General features: G+C 38.8%; 1 protein-coding gene across 3 annotated transcripts in view; it reads left to right on the top strand.

Annotated features, from left to right (window-relative positions):
- ptprz1b (protein tyrosine phosphatase receptor type Z1b) overlaps positions 1–19,759 on the top strand; it is a 120,969-nt gene that overhangs the window by 94,390 nt on the left and 6,820 nt on the right. For 2 of the 3 annotated variants that reach the window (XM_034673182.1, XM_034673179.1), the window contains 14 exons: positions 3,210–3,336; positions 3,436–3,488; positions 5,738–6,214; positions 6,315–6,471; positions 7,155–7,367; positions 11,339–11,483; positions 11,642–11,733; positions 11,859–11,944; positions 14,644–14,664; positions 16,823–16,919; positions 16,997–17,079; positions 17,201–17,335; positions 19,207–19,338; positions 19,500–19,657. In XM_034673182.1, the coding sequence (XP_034529073.1) occupies positions 3,210–3,336; positions 3,436–3,488; positions 5,738–6,214; positions 6,315–6,471; positions 7,155–7,367; positions 11,339–11,483; positions 11,642–11,733; positions 11,859–11,944; positions 14,644–14,664; positions 16,823–16,919; positions 16,997–17,079; positions 17,201–17,335; positions 19,207–19,338; positions 19,500–19,657 (1,976 nt within the window). The remainder of the gene's footprint in view (positions 1–3,209; positions 3,337–3,435; positions 3,489–5,737; positions 6,215–6,314; positions 6,472–7,154; positions 7,368–11,338; positions 11,484–11,641; positions 11,734–11,858; positions 11,945–14,643; positions 14,665–16,822; positions 16,920–16,996; positions 17,080–17,200; positions 17,336–19,206; positions 19,339–19,499; positions 19,658–19,759) is intronic. The other variant, XM_034673180.1, reaches the window with a different exon arrangement.

Genomic DNA, 19,759 nt, shown 5'->3' on the forward strand with positions numbered 1-19,759 from the left:
ACGGGTCATTGAGCATCCCTCAATGTGACCAGCAATATGTGAGTGTGTCTTCATGTGCACTGTTCAGTATCTGTGTTAGTTCTAGTCTTTGTGTGCTCCAGTTTTTGACATGTTGACTGGATTTGATGATGATTCAGAGAAACCTTATAGAGGTGAAACAGAGGACTACTAGAAAATGTGACCCCACCTCTTTTTTTAATTTAATCTAATTTATTGTATTACACATATAAAAGAACAATACAAAACATTACTGCTCAATAACATGAGCCAAGATATAACCAGTAAATTCAATAATAAAACTAACCACTAACTTTAGAGACATGTAATGTGCAGGAGGAGCCAAACAGTCGAGTGGCCCTCCTAAAGGAAACAATCAACACAAAAACAAAGCATCAATGTACAACAGAATATCTAAATACAACTCAAAACAAAACAAAAGGATTAATATTAAACACAATGAGGAAAAAAAAAAGGAAAGAAAAAAAAAACCAAATATTTATTTATAAGTTAGGAAAGTAGGGAGAGTATGTGTTTGTAAATATGGATTGAAATCATTATCTTGTTGTATTTCTTAACTCACCTAATAGAAATAGAGAGATGTTTTACTTGAACGAGTTGAAATCTGTGTTACTTGTTATATGAACGGGTGAACTGTTCCAAAATCGAGGGCCTCTGTATCTGATGGAAAACTGAGTCAAGGTCGTCCTAAAAAAAGCTGGATGGAGTTTGTGTGCAGACTTTGTTTGGTAAAGATGGATCTGAGAGTTAAACTGAAATAAAATTCTGAAATCTTGCTCGGAGTAAGTTGTTAATGTATTAAAAGACAACAATATTACTTTATAAACAGTTAAGATCAAAGATGGGGAGGATTTGTAATGATTGAAATTTGGGTGTAGAACTACTGAACCTATTAGAAAATGTGATCATTTTAATAAAACGTCTCTGCAGAGGCCAAATACCATTCTGTCAATACCTCTTTGTCAGCACTTTTAATTATTAGGTGCATCATTTGTGTTTGCTCATGCAATAATTAGCTGGTCAGCAATTATTGCTTTTCAGTGTTTGCGAGGGAGTTTTGTTTAATTGTATGTTTGCATTTGTAATAAATGGATTCTGTTTGTTAAAGTGGCCATACAACATTTAATAAAAACTAAACAGTGCATTGTTTATTGATCCAAGATGTGCAAACACGGTGGTGTGTGTGGATGCAACAGCCTTTTGACCTGGGTACCATCATTAGAGAATCACTCATTCTTTATGATAGGAGTGCATTAGGTAGCTTTTTGCTCACTAGAATGAACAATACATGCCACTTGAACATAAATGATTTTTAAGCAAGCGGCAACCTCCAGTCTTAAAGTGTGAAGCCAATTGAGAAGTGTTAAAACGGCAGTTCATCGAGAGACCACTTAAGTGCAGAAATCTGCAGAAAGACCAGAAACCACAGACACACTCATTCAAACAAGCATACCATTACAGCAGAAGTAAACATGTTTACAGCCTGATACAAAAGACAGTTCTGGTATGAACAGCTCATTTCTCTATCAGCACACACTGTACAGGAGTTAATTTTCTTATGACTTGTTATTTTTAAATATATTAAATTGAGTTTTGTCCAAATAAGGGCATGGCTGACTTGACTGACAGGTGGGCACACTGTAGCTTTTGGCAAAGAGGCTAAAGAGCCTCCTCAACTCCAAGTCTTTGCGTCATACTAGATCAAACAAAGTCAGGTTGAGTCAGCATTTCAATATGGCACCTGCCGATGACAGGCTTCACAACTCTGCTTCAAACTCAAATGGGTGACGTCCTGGAGACTGTGAGTTTATTATACAGTCTATGTTTTTAGGTAAGCGTGCTATCAAGGTCAACGTCTGTGGGTTAAGAAGGGTATTTAACAGCAACATTTAAATGTGTGCCATCCTTTATGTAACCAGATTAAAGCCTCATTGACAAAAAAAAAGTCTCCCTCCGAAGAATTAGACTACAGTCAGAGCGGTTGTACCTCTGGGGGTTAGCCTCTTGCAACAAGCCCCTCTTTTATATAATTAATAGCCTTAAATAATTACAGGCATAAGGGCTGGTGTTGATGAATGAGTACTTAAGCTCATCTGACAGGATTGGGGCTGTGTGTCAAGCAAAAACAGGTTGAGAAGTAGACTGAAGAGGAGAAGTGGCCATGGCCTCTTGATTAAAAAGTGAAGCTCATAATGTGGACGCGTCTTAATCCTTCTTTCTCTCTAATGAACAGAGAGAGGCGGCTCGGCTGACTCAAGACGATAAGAACACATGCCCATTTCTCTGTTGTTTTATTACATCAATAAACATTTAAATGAGGTTATGGTCTCTGTGACAGGTGCCATATCTTGTTCAATACAGCACGAGTGCTACTCTGTAAGTTATTGTTCCATTTAGTCAGAAATGTAACCATAAAGCAACACGGGCTGCACTGTGAATGCAATTTGATGACTTTTGTTATATGACCATTCAAATAAAGCAAATCTCAAACGTCTGAATTTATCACAGAAAATGGGTTTTATGTAAACATACAAAGCTTTCTTACTCAGCATGTGCACATTTCACCTTCACTGGATGAAGGCCTCAGTGTAATGGCCATATTTTTAAACCATTCTGATCAAGTTAATTGAAGCTCATTCTAGCTGTTAGCTGCCCTTGTGCCAATTTAGTGTTGAAATAAATGCTCTTTGGATTTATTTAGTTTTCAAAAGGAGCATTTTGTTTACACAGGTTAAGTGCTAGAGATGAAAAGCTGCAGTTAGACAAAAATTGTGAGTCATAGCTGATATGAACTGGCTTTTTTGCCTTTTTTTGCCGGGAGTCAAACTGGCGATCTCTGCAACGAGGACTATAGCCTCTGTATGTGGGGCGCTTAGCTCCCTAGGCCACCAGCGCCCCATATTTGTGTGTAATCACACCTTGCATACTTTTCTTTTACCACCTAGGCCTAAAGCAAGGTATTCTTTAGGGTTAACTTCAAGGCTACCTGTGATTAACAAGTGGATGTTTATCCACCTTAGTGTCAGTATATGGTCACTTAAAGTGAAAAATCAAGATAGTAAAAGACAAAATTCAACACTTCCAAACCTTTTGGATAAACCACTGAGTGATATCAAGATGGCAACATTTTCTAGTCTACAGTCCATAGTTGGGAAACACTCATTTGAACTCATCTGTGTGACTCATTTCAGGGCGCCATCATCCCCAGCCTGCAGGCCAACAGCAGCTATGTGGTTCAGGTCGTTGCCATTTGCACCAATGGACTCAAAGGACGATGGAGCGATCAGATCATAGTGGACATGCCGTTAGACGACCCTGGTACCAAAGCATACACACAAAACCAACCCAAAGTAAAAGCATATATTTGAGCTGCTCCTTCTTTTTGATGAAGTGTTAATATTTATTTTCTTTCTGTAGAAAGTGACTCCGATCCAGACGCTGCCGCTAAAGATTTCGGGGCGAACAAGGAGGTAAGGCAGACTCTGTTGTTTCACCTGACACCACTCCGCCTGGTGGGGTTCATTATTTGCAGCGCTTGTTTTGCATGTATTCAGTCATATCAGTGAACATAATTAGTATGCAAATTATTGCAATTATGTCAGTAGAGACTTGTCATGGTGTGTTTTGAGAGCGGTACAAAAGGTTAGAAGGGACCTTCCAGCATGTTTAAGAGCGATTAAAGAAGATTGTTCTGCTCTCATGTTTTCCTCCCTGAGAGAATAAGAACAGCCTGTTCTCCTCTACGCTGACTTAATGGAAGCTACTTAACCGTTTATTATCATTTCATCTGAATATTGAAGAAGCAAACACGGTGTTCCACCACTGTGTGTTTGGTTACACTACAAAAAGCAGGCGCTTTAAGGGTTGAAAGTGGAGTATACAGAATTGTAGAACAGTTCGATCACCACTGACATTAAAAACACAAGCATGAAGTCATGGTTGATTGTTGGTTAGATACCACAGCACTGCAATGTAGAATTCATATGATAACATAACAAAGAGAGCACAGATGTCATGTCAGGGTAACTCTGAGTCATTTGATTTGATTGTTTATAAGAAAAAGTAAAACAGAGGCAGTCGATATTACTCATTACAGCTGTTGTCCTCTTTAACTGTGAATTCATGACTATGTAGCTGTATAAGATGATTAGAGTGGCATTAAAGGCCAAACATATATCAACCTAATAAAAAAGATTCACTTATAATAATAATAATAATTATTATTATTATTATGAATATTAATATTAATATTTATTTATTTTTATTTATTCATTTATTTATTTTGATGTTTTTATTATTATTATTATTATTATTATTATTATTATTATTGTCGTTGTTATTATTTTATATTATTTTTTTGCAAAATATATTTATTGTTTTTTTTTTCTTTCTCACAAACAACAGTTATAAACAGCTTGCACAACATTGTTCTACATATCAATCATGGAAACAAACAAAAACGTACAACATTTAGGCAGATTATCATTATTCGTTTTTTTCCCCCTTTCCTCCCAAAATGAGGACAGCGTCCAAAGTTAGTCAAGCATAATACTTGCAAGAGTCAAAGCCACATAGAGTTTGAGAAGCAGAGATACAGGGTCCATATTTGCATATATGAGAGATATTTGCCTTTTTTGGAGTGAAGCAAACAAGTTAAGTACTCAAGAGGAAAACACCCCAAGATGATCTTGTGCCAGTTAGCCTTAGAAGGTGTTTTTTCACTTATCCAAGAGACTATATTCTTCCTGGCAGCATATGTAAGAATATCATACAGTCTGCCAGAGCAGGTACCAACAGTAGCATTTTGACACAGATAACCCAGGAGCAAAGAGACAGTATTCATGCACAAAGTCACATTAAGAATTGTTTCCATATCTTGCAGAATGTCAACCCAGTGTGCTTGAATTTTAGGACAGAACCAGACACAATGCGTCCTACTACCCTACTGAAACCTTACATTTTAAACACAGAGGTGAGAGTTGGGGATTCATTTTATGTCTTCGACTAGGAGAGATCTGCAGGCGGTGCAGGATTTTAAATTGCAATAATCTAGCACGATTACATACTGATATCTTCCTTGTATGGTTCCATATCACGCCCCATTTATCCTCACCAATATTCACAACTAGTTCATTTTGCCATGTTTTTGTAGCAGCTGGAACGTTCAACTCATCAGTCTGGCTTAAGACATTATAAAAAGGAGTTATAGATTTCTTAATTGGACACTGAAGCAGTAACTGCTCTATGGGTGATATTGTGGCATTAATATGGAGAGGGGTTTTTCTGATTATAAAATTCAATATTTGGAGGTATCTAAAGAAATGGCACCTGAGAGATTATACTTCATTTGGATTTGTTCAATTTATTATTATTTTTAATCCAGATAGATGTACTAACTGTGATTTATACTTTGGAAGGACTACAGTTCAAAGATTCAAACGTGTCTGTTGAGAACAGATACTATGGCTTGTTAAAAAAATCTTCTGTTTGATTTATTTTTGTGTTTTTTAAACAAACATTTCTCTTTTTAAAATGTCGTTTTTCTTGTTTTTCTAAAAGCTGATGTTCTCTGAGTGGATGACTGCATCATCAGTGTTTCTTACATATTGTTGTTCCTTCTTTGAGGCCTGTCCTCTTTCATCCTATATGATATCTAAGCCAACCCTCTGTGACACAGGGACTCTGCAGTGACTCAGCAATGCTTTGTCCCTTGCTCTAGGTGTCACCCAGAGGCAGATGGGAGAAGCCAGAGAGTGAGAATCGGTTGAATTTCTCTCCAGAGGATAACAGCCCCGTGGAGGAGATCCCTGTGGAGCAGACCAAAGTTTACCAGAACCAGCCTGTTGACAAAACCCAATCCAACCCGAACCTCCCGGTCAACTCTCGTTCAACCCCGAAGTCACCGTCTGAGTCCGCCGTTCTTCAGAAAACTCGACCCAAACAGAATGTGAAAACGAAACCGAGCCTGAAGAAGTCTAAACCTGAGGAAGTGGATCAGAACTGGATTTATGAGGACCAGATGATCACGACACTGCGGCCGTTCACTAATTCTGGTTTTGATGGTAACAGTGCAATATGGGTCACTGAGGTCACTGAGCAACCGGGCTTCTTGTTTCCTGTTGCTCAGACAGCCACAGTGCCGGCCATCAGACGACAAATCACAGAGGAGGCCTCGCTGTCAGAATCACAGAATCCGGTATTTCAAAAGACACTCTCTCTCTGTCGCTCCACCCTTTAAACCTTATTTAACACAACGCATCATTCTTGAACCATCACTATACCTTCTCTACCTTTAGTCAACAGATCAGGATCTACCAGAACAGATCGATGTCAGCAGCCTCCCTTCTCCCCAGTCGGACCTTTTCACCCCTCCTGTGGAGGACATCCAGGTCACAGATGTCTTCTATGAAGACATAGACACCAACGCTTCGGCAGAAAACTCCTCCTCTACTGGTCAGACTTGAAACCCTTACTCTCTCTGCACTCAGTTTTTCAGAATCCCCTCAGGTTGTTACTGCAACATCAGCTCTTTGTGTGTGCCGGGGGGGAATTTAAACTCATTAATATTTAAAAAGTACCAGCAGAAGATATCGCTACTGCTGCTTATTGTGAAATCATTACAACAAATGGCTGTCTAATGGCTGTTCACTATTCATGTGTTTATGTTTGATCATTTTGTCCCAAAACCTCAGAGATAGAAAATACAAGACGGACTACTTCACTGTTATTTCTTTTGAAGTGATCCACTATTACAAAAAAATGTTTCCCTGCATTTCAGGAATTTGTATTTTCAAATCTTTAAATACTTGAGCTGGTTTTGTTGATCTTTGGTGTCATTTTGAAAGTGCACTGTCATGGAGCTCCTGTCTGTCCTTTTTTTCTGGGTGCCATTGCAGACTCTGCTTGGCTGTATGCATGACACAATGATAAGAACTAAATCCATTCATTCATGCAACATGTGATGTGTTTCATTACAACACCTCAAATGACAAACCTCTATTATGTTACCTCACCATATGTTAGATTACCCGTCATTACATGTTCCTTTTTTTCTCCTCAGATCTGAATTGAGCCGTGTCAGGTGTGGCTCTAAAGGTGTCGTATCATGTAATCACTTTGTATATCATGTCCCACAGGTAACAGTATGGGCCAAGTGACCCCTCCATCCTTTGACGACGATGAGCCTGTGAACAAACCTCAACCAGAAACCTTCACCTCCACCTCTTCTATCTGGATAACGGAGAAGGTGGCGACCGCCAGCAACACGCTGGCAGAATCAGTCTACAAATCATTCACCACCTCGTCTCTGCTCAAGGTGCTGATGCACACGACCCAGCCCATGTTTAACGGTAAGTTGTAACACATGCAGTTACTCATGAGTATGCTGTAAAGATATCACTGCACTGCCAATGAAAAGGGATTTTTAGTCACAACAGCAGCATGAAGCAGATGCACAGGCTTTTATGTTGGTAGGTAGTCAGCTGTATGATTGCCTCGCTGCTCAAATAGGCCACATCTCTTCTGTTAAACACTGCTCTCTCTGGCGTGTTGCATGGGGGCAGGATGTAGTCGTTGCTGATTGAGATGGTGATGACGCTGGCAAAGAAAAACCTGCTGCTTCAGATTATATTTGAAGTGTTGCTCAGCGGCTGCATATCCGTTTGAACTGCTTGAGAAATAAAATATGCTTCCTCGACTCTGGCAGCACATTTCGACTCCACATGAGGTCATATTTTTAAAGGCCCTGCAAATGTATCTTGAATCCACTCAGTCTTGGTGCTTTGCATCTACTTTTGAGACTCCTCTTCTGGGTCTGCTTCTTTTCTGTGGCTCAGCGCTGCCCTCTGGTGGTTCTTCTCTTCTGTACTTCTTGCAGAATGCAGTTTTCACATAATCATGAGGGCGCTTAACCTCTTTGATTTCCGCCTGTTGATTCATCTGGGACTCAATAGATACCTCTCTTCTCTTCTATTATGTATCAGTCAGGGAATAATGAGCGACAACTCTATCCTGTCTCTCCATGAGCACCGTATCTTGGATGATCAACCCTCGCCTCTTTTTTCTTCCCTTACACAAAGCACTTATTCCAGGAGGACACAAAGTTCAGTTCCCTTGTGTCCTTTCAGACTTTACTTTGGCTTTTCTTGCAGCAAACACACCCACGCTGGAGGCTGAGAACTCAAGCATCGATCAGTCCTCTGGCTTAACAAACCTTTTAGGTGGAGTGATCACCAACCCTGCCGAACCTGCCGTCTCCATCTCAGAAGGAGCCTCCTCTGCTAATGGAGATTTATTCAGTGTCACACCTCGACCACTCAACCCTTTTAATGAACACAGCGACAGTTCCCGTCCCTCTGCTGCCCTCGAAGATACAAAGAGGAGCATTATCTTTAATCGTGATCTCAAGTCCTCTGAAGAGTTCTCTGTTGTCAGTCTGAGGATGGACTCTCAGAGCTCTGCAGCTTTGGGCTCTCATGATCATTTAATCTCTGTGAACGTCCTTTCTCTACTTCTGGAAAACAACTCAAGTACCATCATCAGATCCAAAACAAACAGAGCTGAAGAGAACACCTCTCACAATCTCAACAGTAGGATTCATAATGATCTGAACATCTTGCAAAGTCAGAACGTTGAAGAAGAAACCAAGAGAAACAGACACACCTCAATCTCATCTTTACTTAACTCTAAAGGTTTCACTTTGTTTGTCCCTTCTGATTCAGAGGAATCCAATAGAGACATGTCAGCAGAGGGAAGCGGCTCAGGCTCTGGCCTTTATAGCAACAAGCTCGGTGAGGACTTTGGTGCAATCACTGCAGTCAGGACTGACCTTTCTGCTGCTCCAAATATAGCTGTCAGCTTCACGGAGGATGATACAGTGAAAGGAGGAGGCTCAACTGGAATTATGATGGATGACACAGGTAGATCAGGATGCAAAATACAGAGCAAGAAAGAGACCGCGTTAGAAGTTAAATTGGAGGAGCATCAAAGGGATCTAAGTGACAAAGGAGAGGAAGAGATTGAAGTCGAAGGAGCGAAAACTTTTAGTCAGAGAGAGAGGAAAGTTGATGTGGAGAAAGACGAGAGAGCCAGACAGTTCAATAACCCAGCAGGCTTTGACACGCTGAGAGAGACAGACAGAGAAACTGAAGCTAAGGTTGTTGCATCAAACACAGCACGTACTGAGACCGGCAGCGGGAATGAGATTGAGTTCAATTTTAGAGTTTTTCAGTGGCCAGAGAGGCAAGTGGTTCTGAAGAGGGAGGAGGAGAAAGAGCAGAAGATAGAAAAGGACAAAAAGTCAGGAAAGATAATGAAAGAAAGAAATCTTTAGGTGAAAAGGGAAATGGGGACAGAGCTGCAGCAGAGTTTACCGTGGTTCAGACGTGATGACGAGGGTCAAAATATAAGTCTTGAAATTGAAGTTGTGTCAGGCGACTCTCTCCTGGAGAACAAAGAAGGAGACATTAATGGTGACAGAGCTGGACGTGTTGTGGGAGAGGAACTCATTAAAGTTGCTGGTAGAAAGGATAGTGACTCAGCTGTAACTGAAGAGAGTCTGCAGCAGGTCTTAATCATGGATGGGTTTTTGTTTGATGGTGCAAGAAGTCCTGTGTTGGGGCGTCTCTTTCCCCTGCTCACACTGACCAGTGCTGACAAAGCCACTGAGGAGCAGACGGAAGGTAATGTCTCTTAACACTCAGCTTTTCCTGAATCCTGCCTCTCTGTGACATGATGACATTTCAGTTTTTCCTTGAATGCACATTTTGATTCATTTAGTTCAGAATAACACTGTCACTGCTCGTAGAAACAAACACTAACGCTGTAATAATCTCTTTATTAATGGAGGACAGTTGACAAGTAGTTTAAAAGGAGCTGATCATACTTTTAAACCAACACAGAATTTTTACACTGCTGCTCCCCTCAGCTTTGAAAGGGGTTACAGCATCTTCTATTAAAATATTTTGGTCATTCAGACATTAAATTAACATCCTTGGTTCAGTCTCATAGCTGTCCTTAACTTTGTTTTATAACCAGAGTTGAACATTTCAAACCCTTTGAATGCTACCTGCAGAGATAATTCAAACTTGGCAACCAGTGACAGAACATGTTGGAGCAGATAGAAGCTGGATTATCTATACAGAGCACAAAGACTTGAATAGAGATTTGATAAAAGTGATTATTAGACTTAGATTCTTCCATAATTTGCAGATGTTTCTATATTGTTAATAAGGAGCTGTTGTGACAGGTAACCTGAGTAAACCGATAAGGTCACTTTATGTCAGAATTGTTTTTACAAATTGTGCTCTTATAAGATAGATAGGATATTACTTTATTGATCCCAGGGGGAAATTCGGTTGTTGCAGCAACCCAGACATGAGTACAATCGAGAATAAGTTTAAATGAATAAAATTAATTAATAAAAATAAAAATAGATAAATAAAGATAGATAGAGTACAAATCTAAGATATAACAATGTTACAAATGGTTAAATAGTGGTAATTACAGGCAGTATTAAAAATGATTCAGTATTGACAGGTTGACGTGGTGAGATTATGGTTTGGTTATGACAGATTGAGAAATATAATAAATAAATAAGGGTTTATAATATGACTGTATGAAGATAAAGAAAATTGTAAAAATGACTATATAATAGTACCATCAGTTGAAGTAAACAATAATAATGTAATATGACATAATATAATGTAACAATAATAATTAATAATATAATGTAATAAGTGGCCAAAAACAAAAAATAAATGAATGCAGGCTGAGTGTGTGAGATAATTCCTCTGTGGTAGTTTGGAGGATCGGTTTCATAATTTTTCATAAATCTACAGAGAATTTGCTGCACTGTTAGAACTTAAAAAAATAACTGGATTAAAAACAAGTTGGAAATACTTAAAGTTAATTTTAACGCTGGAGTCACTTTTTCAACTCATATTTCGTTTAAAGCTCCTGTGGGGAGTTTTATTCCACTTAGAAACACACTTATATTCATGCTGATGTCTGTTTATGAAGCTACAGAAGCAAATGAGACCATCAGGATAAGGTTGATTATTACTATAAAGTTATCTTTAATGTCTGTTACCGATGCTGCACAGTGGAAGTCAACTGGAGGTTAACAGCACAAGGCAGAAACAGCTTTGTTTACATTTTCAAGGGACACAAATAAAGTGAGAGATAAGAACCACTCACGATAAAGTTTGTCACAGAAGCTCCAAAGACTCCTATAATATAACATAGTTTTTAAAATAAAGATCAAAATATGTATGGGTTTGAATTTTAAGTTAAAGACTGTTTTGCATCTTTTCTCCTTCAGCAGGAAGCAACAGCAGCCACGAGTCTCGGATCGGGCTGGTCGGAGGTGTGGAGAGAGAGAAGAGGACAGTCATACCTCTGGCTGTCGTCTCCACTCTCACCATCCTCTGTCTGATGGTGCTGGTGGGAATACTCATCTACTGGAGGTACAAGCACACACAAAAGTACACAAGCAAACACACAAACACACACACACAACACACACACACACACACACACACACACACACACACACACACACAGTGAATATCTGCCTGGATCAATTTTACCTGTGTACTTAAAACTTGGTTTGTTTGTGTCACAGAAATTGTTTCCAGACTGCTAATTTCTACCCTGATGACACGGCGTCACCTAAAGTCATATCTGCTCCCTCTACACCCCTGCTGCTGGCCACTGGTAACACACACACACACACAGACACGCACACATACAGACTGACACATTGGACTTTTTAATCTTTGACATATTGAAACTAATCTTTTGAATTGAAATGCTAAGCACACAGTTCGATTTCATTCCAGATGGTCATGAGCCGCTGACAGTGAAACAGTTTGTGAAACATGTCATGGAGCTGCACACCACCAACACCTTCTCCAAAGAGTTTGAGGTGCGTGGAGTCTTCATTATCTGGAGTTGTGGAGTTGAACAAAATGTTAACAAATAGCAGAAATAGATCAGGTGTAGGATGACGGTAAGCAGGCAGTACATCATTTGTCACAGCTCCTTAATGCTCTTCCATATCTCTATTAACATCATAAATATCATTCAGCACAGTCTTATGTGTAAGTTCCATAAACACCATATGTACAGTAGTAGACAGGTGAAGGAAAAATCATCATGTCAGTGTTAAAAACGCCTCATGTGGATTATTGACATAACTTCAGCAGCCCTGAGTCACAAATCAAGAGAAATCTGTTGATTTATTTTTTAAGTCTGAATTATTTTCTTTCCTCTGATCATGAATTTCAAACAGGTGGAGACAAATGTAATTGCCAGAATATTTCCCAGTTCCTCAATTTTATCTGAAAAATGACTGCCTGGCTGAAAGAAAGCTTTTGTAAGGCTCATTCCTCAAAATGTGTTGTTGTTGTTTATGTTTTGGCCACCAGAGCCTGAACTGCACCACTAAACTAAGTTTTAATTTCCCCATGCATTTTCAACACAAAGTAACACACATAAAGTGTGGGCAGCTTATCTAATGTTACTGTCATGTCTGTTTTAAAGCTCCTGTAAGTAATTTCCATTTTAATTTCACAAAGCAGTACCTCTTATTTATAAACTGATAATGTCCTGTACATGTGTAAGTCATGTTATGTAACAAAAGAACGTATCTGGCTTCATTTTAACAATAAGTTTACTAATCAAGCCTGTGGAAAATGAAAACAGTTAAGGTTCTGTGAAGGTGTTTTTCGACCGCAAGAACTTAACCCCGGAACTAGGGACTTTTACCCCCGTGTGTGTACTTTTCAAAAGAAGAAGCTGTGATTCTCTTGATTTAGCAGCTTGTAACAGTAGTCTTCTCTCAGCCATCTGTGAATGCGTCTCTCCCGGTGTTCCGGTTTTAAAGTGACCCTGTAAACTGGAGACCTTCAGCTGAACGTGTCAGTGTTTGTGGCGCTTACACAGCTGTTGAAACACAGAGGGAGTTCCTGGGAATGCAAACTAGTTTAGTTTTTATTAAGATTTCAAAATATCCTCATCAGATATTTAATGATCGTCTAAAGACGTTTATGAGGAATGCATCCGGCTGAAAGTCTCCAGTTAACAGGGTCGCTGTTTAAACTTAAACACCGGTCGATCTCTGCCACGGCTTTTTGAGTTCAAAAGGATTTTAAAGCCGTGTTGAAATTCTTTGCTACTCGCGCTTATCTCCTCTCACGTGTTGATTCAGTGAATCCATCTGTGATGAAATATAGCACCATCTAAAACAGCACCAGTTGAGTCTCTTCATGCTAACAGGCTAACTGTTGTGTTGCTCATAATGATACCTGCCTGTCCGTCTGCTTCTATGGTGTCATCTGTGATGAATGGCATTCGTCTTTGTGTTACTGCCCTCTACTGGTCTGGTGGTGTAGTGCATTTACTTTTTGTTTTCTCCATACGTCACTGGCCTGATTTGCACAGTCTACCAGGGACTTCAGCGCGCGGTCGGAACACAGATAACAACTGGGGCACAGGAACCTTTTAGTTCCGGGTAAAGTAGTTCTGGGGGCTAAAAGACCCTGGAACTCTTGGTCGAAATGCACCTTATATCACTTTGACTGACACCTTCCCCCGCCAGAGGTGTCTGAAAGTAGAAGTAATGATAGCTGATAGTCTTGTTTGGTTTTAACGGTCATAAAGAGACTTCATTATCAATTTAGTCTGTTCTAAAACTTGATAAAAAAAAACACACACAGGAGCTTTAATACCAAAAAATATATTTAAGATCAACATTATGGCAAAAAAAAAAAAAAAAACAACTAACAAGGAAAAAAATCTTCTTTAAACTTTTATGTTTTCACAATTGAAACTGAAGGAAAAAAATTAATTTGTATATATTTTTTTTCTTTTTAAGTTTGTTTCATTAATTTAAAGTAGTAATGAAAAACCTAAAAGCATTCTGGCAACACCTGTTCTCATCTCTTTGATTCACTAACTCAGCAGAGAAAACTATTCATATAATCTTAAAAAGATCACCAGAAATCTGTCTCTTCTCCTTTGTCCCTCAGGGCTTCCATACATATCTTAATGTTGTTGTTCATTTAAAACAACTTGTGTGTTAGTTACAACAATAGCTACATCTGCATGACATGAGCCATCTGTGTTTCCTAGCATGAGCCTCCTGAGGAGCACACACAGATGGGATGAATAGAAGTTTCTTTCCCCCCGTATGGTCGTCAGCGTATTTGTGTTTTTATATGTATGTACAGTATATTGATAATGTTAAAGCTGTTTCAACTGTTTTCAATCTGTAGCACTACACCTACTTCTGACATAGAAGAGTTTAAATTGAAGGAGTCTCTGAGATCATCACAGATAGTCAAACTCTTGTGTGTTTGCCAATCTAAACAAAGCTTTTATTTGAATCGGTGCAGAATACAAGATTACAAGTCCACAGCTCAGAGGGAAAAATGTGCGTTTCCCTCTCAGCAGCGCCTCTCTGTGTGTATCTGAACCCCATGTTCTGTACCTGCACTGACTCCCTGTCTGTCTATCTGTCTGTATGTCTGTCTGTCCGTCTGTCATCTTGCCCCCCTCTGATTCTCCTTTCACCACCTCCACCACCATCGTCGTGCTTTCTGCATCCTCACCACCCTCCATTAGATTGTCAAAGAATCCTATGAGGTAAGACTCCTACATTATCACCTCTCTACAGTCCTTTCTGAGGTGAGGTTTCTTCAGCTTCTTTAGAGACAGATTAAAGGTTTTGCTTTAGATGAAATCTCTCTAGCTTGGTCTTTTCTTCTGTCTGTTTAGAGACAGCACAGTCTTTATTTAAGACACACATGTACTGTAAATATTGTGCTTGCAAAGTGGTAAAAGACACATGAGGGGTTTTGTTATTGAGGATTATCACTCACATGACTTGAGACATATTTTATGATGGAACGGAGCAAATGCCCCCATAGAGGGTTTTTGAGGTATAATAACAATTCCAAAAAAGTTTGGTTGCTTTGTAAAATGTTATTAAATCCAGATATTGATGGTTTGCAAATCATTTAAACCCTTAATTTAATTGGAAATAGTGCAAAGACAACGTTGAAACGGAAAGGTCTCAGTGTATTAGGGAAAATACATGCTCATTTTAAATTTGATACAAGAAACACTTCTTAAAAAGGTTGGGATGTACGCTGTGGTATCAAGAGTTATTTAGGGTCCTCCCTCATGAAAAGATCAGTGCGGTTCTGAGGGGTAATGAGAGGTATTTCACTGACATGTGGTCTCCTGTGTTCAGTTATTTACCTAAAGAACTCACTCAACTTGTGATGAGGGGACAAAACTACATAAAATGACCAAACCTGCAGAGAGCTAATCAATAAGCACCCACCTCCTTTTTTATTGTGTTTCTATTATCAGATAGCTTAACTAGCTTTGCCTTTTGTTATCAGGTATTATATTTTATATTATTGCTTGTACTTGCTATGCGAAAACTTATTGTAATGGCAATATGCATGACATCGAACTATGGGGGGGTGAGTTGATCTGGTGACACAGTGGCACTATTTTTTTATTATTATTTTTTTATGTATTTTATCTTTTTTATTTTTGTATTTAATTTGATTTAATTTGATATAATTCATGTATTTTATTTATTTATTTATTTTTTATTTCATTTATTAATTCTTTCTTTCTTCTCTTCTCTTTCTAATGTAAATGTCTTTATATAATCCACTCTTAATATACTATTTTAAATGTGTAATGTGATACGAAGGCAAGATATATGATTTAATTTAATTCTCTTCTATTTGTGGAAAAAACAAAAAACAATTAAACTCTGTTTTAAAAAAAAAAAGGTTTGTACAGGGACAATTGAACACTGTTTTTTTCATTTAACAATCACATTTTAGGCATTTTTCAACTGGAGGGACTTTACCCATGAACTACGTGCGTTTCGACCGATGGACCCAGGGTCTAAATTTAGTTCAGGGGTAGATGATCTCCCCCCTAAAAAGCCCCTGCTAGGGGGGTAGTACTTTTCAGAGGTCCCTGGACTTTCAGGGGGCAGGCCCTGCTGAATGTGTCTGATCGGTAGATTAACTGCAGTGTTTTTATTCCGCCCGCCGTCCACAATAACATCACACACATCTGTGATTCTCTTGATTTAGCAGCTTGTAACAGTAGTCTTATCTCAGCCCACCGCGAATGTGTCTCTCCCGGTGTTACGGTTTTAAAAGTGACCCTGTAAACTGGAGACCTTCAGCCTTTGTAGTCTCAAGATTTGATGTGTTGTCTTTGCACTATTTTCAATCAACATAGTAATGCAGAGTTTAAATGATTTACCAAACTATCACATTTTATTTTCAGGATCACTTACACAGCGTCCTCACTTTTTTGAAGCTGGGATGTATAATCTTAATCTAAATTAATAAATTAATTTAAATCCTACCATTTCTGCACCTGCTAAACTTCTGTCCCACATTTACACCCAATAACAAGGCACAAACACTGATCACTTCATCATTAATGTATAGATCATTGATTATATATGTTATATTTGACTGTAATTTATAAAGCTGCCAATGAATTTTAACTTCATGGATCAGTAATGAATGTAAGCCTCATATATATCTTTATCTTCCTCTCACAAAATCCTCTTTTCCTCGGTACACAAGTCTTATTGAATTTAATGGACTCTTAATTCAGGAGGGCTTTCTCTGTTAAGTTGTCTTTGTAATAAATGTTTACACTTGTTTTCTAAAGAAATGAAAAACAGCTACATTCAACATCATCAGCTTCCTCTCACAGCTCACTGAATTCCTGTTTGTGTCTGTATTATTTTCAGGAGGTGCAGGCATGCACAGTGGACATGGGCATCACTACCGACAGCTCCAATCACCCTGACAATAAAAGCAAGAACAGATACATCAACATCCTGGCCTGTACGTGTCTGTTCAGTGTTTGTGTTTAACTGTAACAGGCGGTGGAGATGAAACTGATGAGCCTTTTTTTCTCTCAGATGATCACAGTCGAGTCAAGCTCTGCAACAGCTTGGACAGAGATGGGAAATGTGGGGATTACATCAATGCTAACTTTGTAGATGTAAGTATGTACTGGTTAGTCTTGCATATCAGCAGGCATGCACACTCAGTTAAACAGATCAAGCACCTACCAGACTTTACATTTAGAGCTTCTTAGATTTAATAGTAATTTCCCTTTGCAGGGTTACGAGCGAACGAGGGCGTACATCGCAGCTCAGGGGCCTCTCAGAGCAGGCAGGGAGGACTTCTGGAGGATGATCTGGCAGCAGAATGTGGGAGTCATTGTCATGATCACAAACCTGAAGGAGAAAGGACGGGTAAGAGGCATCTCTGCTTCTAACACACTATACACAAGATTCAACAGAGAGATGAGTAACAGAGCTGATCTCATGCTGACTCATCTTGTAGTTAGAGTGAACATCTTTATTTTTGACTGGCACACTGAATCATCTCTCTTCACAGATTCTACATAAAAATGAGAAATAGTCAGGGGTCTGGATGTTCAGTGTAGGAAGGTTTCCTTTTCAGTACATTTGTAATGTGAGCAGTTTTGGCCAACCACATTTTATCAGGCTTTGTTGCATGCAGGGAAAACAGTCTGAATGGAGAGCAGAAGCAGGGGAAATGCAAGTGCTTGGAGTGACCTCCAAACTCTTCAAACAGATAGCAGCATGCAAGTAAAGCTAACTATCTGTTTGAAATCAAAATTTCATCTTGAACAAAATAATTAGCTTGACATTTTCATGAAAGCCAATCAGCATTCAAATCTTCAGACCTACTGGAATGCATCAGAAATGATTGATCAAAAAACTCCAATCAACAAACATTTTAAAAAGTTGTCTGATCCTCTTTAGTACAGACCTGACAAAGCTTCATTTTTACTTCCTGGAAATCTGCTTTATGACTTTGTTGTTTTAGCAAAATTAAGAGCTGTTAAGTGCAAGTAAATCACAATATCATCTCTATCTTTTAGAATAGATGTTAAGATTATTTTATTGGTTTTAAATCTCTTAATGGTCTTGTTCCTTCTTATGTATCAGATTTGATTTTATCATATGAGCCAGTGAGAGCCCTCAGGTCTTCAGGTAGTGGACTTTTAATGGTACCAAAAGTAAGAACGAAGACTCACGGTGAGGCAGCCTTTTATTATCACGGCCCAGGTCTGTGGAACACCCTACCTGAAGACCTGAGGGCTGCACAGAGCATCAACATTTTTAAAAGCAAAATCAAGACCTACATATTAGACTCACTTTTAATTGAGTTTTATTATTATAACAGTTTTATTTATTTATTTATTTATTTATTTATTTATTTATTTATTTATTCATTTATTTATTATCTAGTTCAAATTTTGGTAACTTTTATTCAATTTTATTAGTATAGCATCTTGTTTTCTTTTAATGTTTCACTATTTCAGTGTTTATTATCTTAGAAATGTATTTTATTTTGGTGATTTTAATATCCTGTGTTGAATTTTAACATCTTATTTTACCTCCAGTGTTTCCTCTTTAAGATATCATGAGAGTGTTTCCTCAGTTCATTCAGCAACTTCTTTTTTAATTTTCGTTAATTAATGAATTAATTATTATTTTTTTATTGTTGTTATTATCATTATTATTGTTGCATATATTGTGTTCTTAACCTTAGGATTGTGGTGTGGGTATGGGGCCAGGGCTCGGGGTGGGATCTATTTCTCAATTGATTCTATTTTAAGTTGTTTCTTTATGTACAGCACTTTGTGTTACAATGTCATTATATGAAAGCGCTTTATAAATAAAGTCTGATTGATGATTGATTGATTCTGTTCTCAGAATCATGCCAAAGTAAGAGAGAGTAGGACCTGTGGAGTTTACTTGTTACTTTTGAACTGTGACCTACCACAAATACATGGACAGGCACTCATCAGGGGGATGTAATAATAATATTGTAATCCCAACAAATGGGGTGTCAAAATTGCAGATGCACAGAGAGAATAGTATGGACAAATGTATAATGCTTTGACACCTTTTCGAAGTACTGTGTTATTCAAACATCAGGATCTCTTAAACCAGCAGGATAGATGATGACTTTTGCAGATCATGAAGATGTGTGATACATCCCACCTCATGGTTGAGATCAGTTACTATGGTTGCAATACTGCTTGTACATTTTGGTGTGTGGTTTTCTCAGTCAGCTCACTCTCCTACAGACAAAATGTGATCAGTACTGGCCGGACGAGAACCAGGAGGACTACGGTCAATACCAGGTGGCCTTGAAAACCAGCAAGACTCTGGCTTACTACACACTGCGGACATTCACTGTGAGAGATACCACAAATAAGGTACTAAACACACACATGAACACACACACAAACCCTTGCTGTCTCTCTCTCTCACACACACACGCGTATCCCAACAGTCTCTTCTGACAGTGTTTGTCTATTCAAACTAAAAAACATGCTTCCTAAAGCTCACATGTATGTTCACCGTTCTGCTCCTCCAGGCGTCTCAGAGAAGAGCTGAACACACCGTCCTCCATTACCACTACACCCAGTGGCCAGACATGGGTGTCCCAGAATACACTCTGCCTGTCCTGTCCTTCATCAGAGCATCCTCCAGGGCGAGGACACAGGAGGTCGGACCTGTTCTGGTACACTGCAGGTAAACTGGGTTTGTGTGTGTGTGTGTGCTTGCTTACATATTATTCTTCAATATTAGAGGGTAGAAGAGAGATACCTCCCCAAATGTCTTACACTGGTTAAA

Source organism: Notolabrus celidotus, chromosome 21 (genome assembly GCF_009762535.1).
Source record: "Notolabrus celidotus isolate fNotCel1 chromosome 21, fNotCel1.pri, whole genome shotgun sequence".
In the NCBI taxonomy this organism is placed as follows: domain Eukaryota; kingdom Metazoa; phylum Chordata; class Actinopteri; order Labriformes; family Labridae; genus Notolabrus; species Notolabrus celidotus.